Source organism: Diaphorina citri, unplaced genomic scaffold (genome assembly GCF_000475195.1).
Source record: "Diaphorina citri unplaced genomic scaffold, Diaci psyllid genome assembly version 1.1 scaffold66, whole genome shotgun sequence".
Lineage (NCBI taxonomy): Eukaryota > Metazoa > Arthropoda > Insecta > Hemiptera > Psyllidae > Diaphorina > Diaphorina citri.
In genome coordinates, this window is record NW_007377503.1 from 352,662 (window position 1) to 360,869 (window position 8,208).

The 8,208-nt window shown below is 36.4% G+C and overlaps 1 protein-coding gene across 1 annotated transcript in view; it reads left to right on the forward strand.

The window, feature by feature from the left end:
- LOC113471719 overlaps nucleotides 1-1,191 on the forward strand; it is a 40,965-nt gene extending 39,774 nt beyond the window's left edge. The window contains 1 exon segment of the mRNA XM_026831091.1: nucleotides 541-1,191. Within this exon segment, the coding sequence (XP_026686892.1) occupies nucleotides 541-919 (379 nt within the window). The 3' untranslated portion in view covers nucleotides 920-1,191.
- The last annotated feature ends 7,017 nt before the right edge of the window (nucleotides 1,192-8,208 follow it).

The window sequence follows — 8,208 nt, forward strand, 5'->3', positions numbered from 1 at the left end:
ATAATAATAATAATGTCCTCGGGGTTTTTGGCTTGGTAAGATAGACCTCTTCCTCTTACTTTTCTATTAGAAAAGTGAACAAATACCTAGCAACATTTTTCTCCTTTCGCCTCGGGTCCGTGTTTTCAAACTTGGCGCAAATACGGCAGATCCAGAAAGGCAATATCATAGGGGAATATACAAGCTCAAATATTGAATTTTCTTAGAGCCGTATTTATTTACAAAATAATGAACAAAATACCTACTAGCTCTCAAACTGCACTGAACCATCAATATCAAACATCTGATTGGCCAAATTTTGTTTCAGTCTGACCTGAGAGCAATAAATTTTTGTTCATAAAATGGGGTGTTTCTAATTCTCTGTGAGTGAAACTTGACGTTTTCCGGAAACTTGTTCATTTTCTTTTGAAACACAATTCTTTGACTTGTATTCGCTAGTAGCGAATCGCTACTAATTACTTCTCAAAGGGAAACATTTCAGGTTTGCTGCAGTTCTTGTCAGAGTTTTTCATTAGAAACCATTGGATTTTGATATTGCAGGTGCTACGTTGGTATGAAGAAAGAGCAGTGGCGCCCTTGTAGTGAGCATTACTACCCCTATGGTCAAAACAAAGAACTACACTGGCCAGTCGCGTATCTACATCGGGAAGGACCTCCTGGCAATACGTCGTTCATTCATCACCAGCCATCACTAGTAGACAGATTCCTTCATAGCTTCCGGTCGCAGAGTTCCAGAAAGTTGGGAACATTTGAGGGGTCGGCATCCCAGTTCCAATCAAACTTAACCACTCTACCTTCAACCACAACCACAGTGACGTCATCACTGTATGTGACGTCATCACCTGCCACAACCACGCCAGTCCTGCCAAATTTCTCCATCGTCGAATTGAAACCAAATCAAAACGAAACCAAAGTTTAAAAACTTGTGATTTGTAATAATCGTCCGGGTTTTGGATGAAATTCGGACGATTGAAGACATTTTCAATTGTGTGCCAAAATTTAATTTTAGGCCAATTGTATTTGTAATGAATTCGACTGCAGGTTTTTTTTCCTTCTGATTTTGGTTCATGCGCTTTACTTCCGTTACCTGATTTTTGTTTATATTGGCCGACGATTTCATGATAATACCTATACAAACAGACCCAATGGTGAAAACCCCGAGAGTTATTTGATTGAAAATAATTTCTAATGTAAATTCCAAAATTTGCAGTATATCGTCGAATTGAAACCAAATCAAAACGAAACCAAAGTTTAAAAACTTGTGATTTGTGATAATCGTCCGGGTTTTGGATGAAATTCGGACGATTGAAGACATTTTCAATTGTGTGCCAAAATTTAATTTTAGGCCAATTGTATTTGTAATGAATTTGACTGCAGGTTTTTTTCCTTCTGATTTTGGTTCATGCGCTTTACTTCCGTAACCTGATTTTTGTTTATATTGGCCGACAATTTCATGATTATACCTATACAAACAGACCCAATGGTGAAAACCCCGAGAGTTATTTGATTGAAAATAATTTCTAATGTAAATTCCAAAATTTGCAGTCTCTGTGTTTTTAGCAGGTAGCTCATATGCATGGGTACAGTCATTTCATTTATAATATTACATATTTTGGTAACATCATTCCGATTTAGAAAACATGAGAAAGTGTCTATAATGTCGGTTATGATCTCAGTGTAGAAAACTTCTCATCTCTGTTATTACTCATTTAAATTAAATTCCATAATGGTAATAGGGTAGCTACTATAGAATTTACTTTGCACTTAGGCGATGCGCTTAGAATTACCATTAACACTGTAGTACCTGCTCAGAACCCACTGCTACCATATCTCCAAGCACAGAGTAAGTTATTATTAATTAAAGCTATTAGAAAAGTGCAAAGTGCTATTAGAAATAATGGCACTACGACGCACAAACAGTTTTAATACTCGTCTTTGAGTAAAGAAATTTTCAAAAGATAAAGTAGCAAAATAGGTAAGTAATAATAGATACCTAGCTGGTTTTTAGGTAAGTGCTGAAATTTGCAGTTCGCACATTTGTAAGCAGTGAGCTAGAAAATTAAATGAAATCACCAACAAATTAATTATGCTTCGGGTCTTTTATTTTATACAGATACCTATCTACCAAACAGCCAATATACCGCCACAAATACTTTTAGATCTCAAATCTGACCAAGTACCAAACTGGCCAAGTACCTCGTAACTAGGTCACTGGCAATTAAACTTCATATCCGAAAATTCAGTTTCAAAATTACCTAGTTTTCTGTAGAGCATAAAGTTTTTTCTCTTTATCCGGTATGTTAGGACTTCCCCTTTCATTCCAAACACACTTAGAAAGACTAAAAAGTTTAGCGGGATTTTATTTGTGGCCAAGCTGAGAGTTTCTTCACAATTTTCGTGGATATCATAACACAACTAAAAGTATGAAAGGCAATGCAACTAAAAGTATGATTTTTCGTTTTACTAAGGCAATGCCGGCATTGGTCGCTACTGCAGTGGAAGCTCAATTGCCCTGATGAGGATGAGTCCGGGCCTTTTTCCCGAAATGAGAAAACTTCAGCCAGGAATTGAACCCGGGACTTCCGATGTTTAAGCCTCGTTGATACCCAGTCTGCCACGGAGTATAGTTTTGATTATCAGTTGCCTGAATAGTTTTATCAGTTTGATATCTCCGGTGGATATTTTGGGGACTCATACGTATCCTCGGAACCAAGTGTTACACATATCTTCTCCAACCTGTTCCATCGGCCTTGATAGCTCATCGGGTGTAGAGTGAACATCTACCGTTAGTTACTGAGACTCCCCTTCTCTCTATCTGTCAGCTGATAACTGATCCTCCAGTCAGTCAGTAGGCCAAGGTGTTACACAGACTTAACTGCTTTCTCCAGTGAAGTCATTCGGAGAAAGAACCACAGTTGTACGCTTGTCTACTTCTGGTACGGATCTAACCGGAATCGATTTGGTTTTGTTATCATATTTCCTTTTTGTGTCGAGTGTTTCGGTAACTTTTATTTTTTTATCAGCATCAGCCTTCTTGGATTTTTTTTTTTTTTAACTGTTCGTCAGCTTGTGTCCCTACAAAAGCAGTCCCAAGATTCAATTCATTTTAATTACTTTTTACATACCAATACCTACATAGTAGAAATTTATCTGAATAAAAATTATTCCATAGCCTACTCGCACTTGCCAATGAACAAAGGCTTTAGCGAGCTTTCCCAACATGTGTCTACATAATCAGTGGATTACTTGGGCTCTATGAATATTTCGTCAGCTTCTGTCCCTACAAAAGCAGTCCCAAGATTCAATTCATTTTAATTACTTTTTACATACCAATACCTACCTAGTAGAAATTTATCTGAGTAAAAATTATTCCATAGGTAGTCTAATACTCGCACTTGCCAATGAACAAAGGCTTTAGCGAGCTTTCCCAACATGTGTCTACATAATCAGTGGATTACTTGGGCTCTATGAATAACCAGACAAATAATCACCCCTAATACCTGGAGCTTATTGGAAAATGGTCCCTTGTTTGTTATCTCTCTTCTATCCACCACTTTCCAGGTTGTAATTGACGCGTTTTATTTGACAAGGGTCTAGAGATGAAAATGTAGTTTTGAGTAAAAGAGCTTTCATGTTTTTTGGTTTCATTGAAAACTGTTGGGAGGATTTCACAAAAACTTGCTTGATTAATAAAGAAGATATCAATTTGAATCTTTTTAGAACCAATTCTCAACAACAATCCTGTATCAGAAAAGCCGTTTTATCCCAAAGGGACCTAGGGTTTCGCCCTTCTTATTTCAAACTCTTCAACAATTGTCAAAGGTAATCCATAGCTCTTACATAGCATTTGTATACATAATACATAGGGTCAGTTTACACAATTTCTCTGACCTTTGACTTTAGGTCTGGGAGTTTAAACTTTGTCGAAACTGAAAAATCAATCAGATTTGAGATTTGAATTGTAAATTCTACACCTTGCCGGTGTTGACAAACATGTCATCCATACCTTTACTTGTTTATACCTGACTTTTTCAATATTATTTAAATTCTAACAATTAACATTAGATACATATTTAATTAATGTTACAATGTTCTGTCTGAATATTACATCAATGTAAATTTTTCAATAGAGGGAAAAATTTGTATTATTTTCAACAATCCTGTATCAGAAAAGCCGTTTTATCCCAAAGGGACCTAGGGTTTTGCCCTTCTTATTTCTAACTCTTCAACAATTGTCAAAGGTAATCCATAGCTCTTACATAGCCTTTGTATACATAATACATAGGGTCAGTTTACACAATTTCTCTGACCTTTGACTTTAGGTCTGGGAGTTTAAACTTTGTCGAAACTGAAATTAAAAGGGTCAGTACCTACATACAGCGAAACTTTGAACTTGGTTCTTAACTTTGGCTGCTTTTGTCTTTATAAAAAATGCATTTTAGAAAGTACCCAAAGTGGAAAGGTAGGTGTAGTATCTATTTTTAGACAGTTTTCAAACCCATTTTCCACTTTTATAACAACCTCTTAGAAGTCTAGATGCAGATAATATTACGTCTAGATACCTGATACCTATTAGATAAACGTAGTCCGACTATTTTTAGACAGTTTTCAAACCCACTTTCCACTTTTATAACAACCTCTTAGAAGTCTAGATGCAGATAATATTACGTCTAGATACCTGATACCTATTAGATAAACGTAGTCCGGCATAATACTTACCTAATTATCTTACCCTCATATCGTCTTGAATGACTCAAGGGTTTGAAACCCTTTTGGAACCTAAAATACCCGAACCAGAAATCAACCTAGAATTATCCTCAGGTCTAGACGTCAGACAACCGTCTGGACAACCCTATTCCCAAGGTAAAACCCGTGTATGAGTCCCATTTTATCCACATTCTAGCAAAAGGTTTACTCTCATAGTTTACTCAAAACTACCTGTAACACAAGCCCTGCTGGCCTAATGTAGAAGTTCCGTTTTAGTAATGGAAAAAAGGTGTTTGAAACTAAATCCCCTGGATTACCTATCTTTTATCAGAATGCAAAGTTATTAGCACTTTGTTCACTGGGGGTTGAGGTTGATGGTAAATATCCTGTTCAAGAATATATACCATATACTCATATGGAATGGAAATATATAGAACAGGGATTCTCAAACTTTTTGGGCCGCGGTGCCCTAAATGACCGTTCAAAGTTGTGCGGTGCCCCTACAATGCCTAACCCATATGTGACATACTCCATATAGAATGGAAATATATAGAATATTATCCTGGAATATCCTGAGTATAGAGCACCACAGGGTTTGGGTTCACCAGGAAACAAGTTGGCTTTTACTTTAGGCAAAGGTTGGGAAGTCGGAATTTCAATGTTCTCTTGCTTCTTTTGTACTATAATGTGCGTTAAAACATAATATTATTATAATAAATTCACATTTTAAACAAAATTTATTGAACATTGATGAATAGACCAACGGTAGTGATGTAGTGGTTAGCGCGATGGAAGTCACAGCAGGAGGATGGTGGTTCGCGTCCAAGTCAAATCATGAAATTCAGCACAGCGGGTTTATCTGGGAACAACATTTGTGACGCACATTCATGCTTCTTCTTCTTCTTCTTCTTCCTCTTCTCCTCCTCCTCCTCCTCCTTCTTCTTCTTCTTCTTCTTCTTCTTCTTCTTGTGCCTAGTCAATTACTGAACGTTGGCAATCAAGCTGGCCTCTAATCTCTCTCTAAAATTCCTTCCTAAATGGAAGGCATCTATACATAGTAAATAACTACCTGTAGGGGATATAATAAAGTATCGGTACAGCTACCCCCTACTCCTGCTCCCCTGCTAGACTGAAAAGGTCCTTGTTAGCATTCCCTCTGGCAGTCTGAACAAGGTTTCGTTTATATTCCAGGTTTTGAAAATTACATTTTTAGTAAAGATCTTGTCTGGATGACAAAATACTCGAATTTTGGGATGTGGGCCATTTTCCTGTAATTTATATCTCTATTCCTTCTACCGAACTTTACTTAGAAAAAGGTATCTCCTTTCTCTCTCTCTCTCTCTCTCTGATTTTGATTTTTTCTTCAATTTTTGATAATTATTATTTTGTGTACATACGTACACAGTACGCAATTTCTCCTAAGTAAACTAAACCGTTGTTTCAATATTTAATAGTGTGTGTTCTAGTAATTAGCCTAAAAACTGACAATGTATGATATTGAGGTCTGATGATGATGGCTACTATAATAGACATGGCCGACAGAAAAAGGGCCAAATTTATGTGGTACAAAAATGTTGTATGAAATAATTCTTTTATCAGGTACCTACATAGTACCCACTGGTAAGGTCTAGCAATTGCAGCAAAATGGACTGCTGAAATACAGAGACTTTTCAGTCTTATCCGGAAAGAATAAACAGGGGTAGTTGGTACGTACTCATACTTACTATTCGAATGTTGGAAGGTTTATTCATAATTTATCTATTGTTTTTACTTTCTAACTTGTCCACATTTACAATTATCACTTATTATTAGGCACCCACCATCCTTTTTCCCTTCGAAATCTGATAGAAAACAAACCTACTCAATTTTCTCTCTGCCCTGACAGAGAAAAATTACATTCTAGTAGACTGTGGGAAGAAAAAAAGATTTCCCTTTTGAAAGAACACAGAGTTTCAAAACCCCTACCGTGTTTAAATGTCTTCTTTACATTTTTCTTTCCCTTTTTTATCCCGACGACCTTTGATACCTCAAATGAAGATAAAAAAATCCCTCCCTCTTCCTCCTGTTATCCTGTCCTATCCAACAAACTTTTCCCATTTTCTTTCTCTCTTATCATACCCGTGAAAATTTGGTGTAGGTGTAAAGGAATAGTTTGTATGTCTGGGAGTAGGTAGCAGGTAGTCTTCGAACTAGATATAGTTACACTAAATTCTGTTGTTGGTGGTGTGTTGTTGTTGTTTTGTTCCTCATCTGATGGAGGAGAACTTCAAATTGAGGTAGCCGGGTCAATCCAAGCACCAGAAATACCTACCTCCAAGTATTTTTCTAATTTTACTATACGAGTACGTATTTCAATATAAAAGTCAGTACAATCAGTTACTAGATAGGTTATACATATAATTATCCTATATCTATCAGATTAATTCAGGTTAAAATCTACGTGTATTCCCTGACAGAGAAAAATTACATTCTAGTCGACTGTGGGAAGGAAAAAAAGATTTCCCTTTTGAAAGAACACAGAATCCAAAACCCCTACCGTGTTTAAATGTCTTCTTTACATTTTTCTTTCCCTTTTTTATCCCGACGACCTTTGATACCTCAAATGAAGATAAAAAAAATCCCTCCCTCTTCCTTCTGTTATCCTGTCTTTCCCAACAAACTTTTCCCATTTTCTTTCTCTCTTATCATACCCGTGAAAATTTGGTGTAGGTGTAAAGGAATACTTTGTATGTCTGGGAGTAGGTAGCAGGTAGTCTTCGAACTAGATGTACTTACACTAAATTCTGTTGTTGGTGGTGTGTTGTTGTTGCTGCTGCTACTCCTACTGTTGTTTTGTTCCTCATCTGATGGAGGAGAATTTCAAATTGAGGTAGCTGGGTCAATCCAAGCACCAGAAATACCTACCTCCAAGTATTTTTATAATTTTACTATACGAGTACGTATTTCAATACAAAAGTCAGTACAATCAGTTACTAGATAGGTTATACATATAATTATCCTATATCTATCAGATTAATTCAGGTTAAAATCTACGTGTATAGCATTAATTTCCATCAGATTTTAATTTCCTTATTATTGTTAACAATAGGCCCGACAGATTTCCCTTGGAGAAGTTTCATCTGTGAGAACAAACCAAGCAGTAGCAAACCTCAATAATGAATGTTGACAATACTCAGGCATAAAACGAAATGAAAATGAAGGAGACAGATTACGAAAGATGTTCTAAATCTTGTAGACTTTAGAACATGGTTAGGTAGCATAACTCCATCAATGGGGAAATGGGTTTTATTCTGAAAGCTGAACTTCTATACAATATATTGTGCTGAAAAGTCTGGCTGAATGCAAAATTCCTAGAGGAATTAAAAATCCCTCTACTTGTCTCTCGCCTTGTGCTTGGAATAGATTCAGTAGGTAGACTGTTGAATAATAATAACGTATGGTGTCTGCGAAGTAAATGCAGAATAGCTCTGCTATGCAAATATCTTTTATTGATAGGATCAA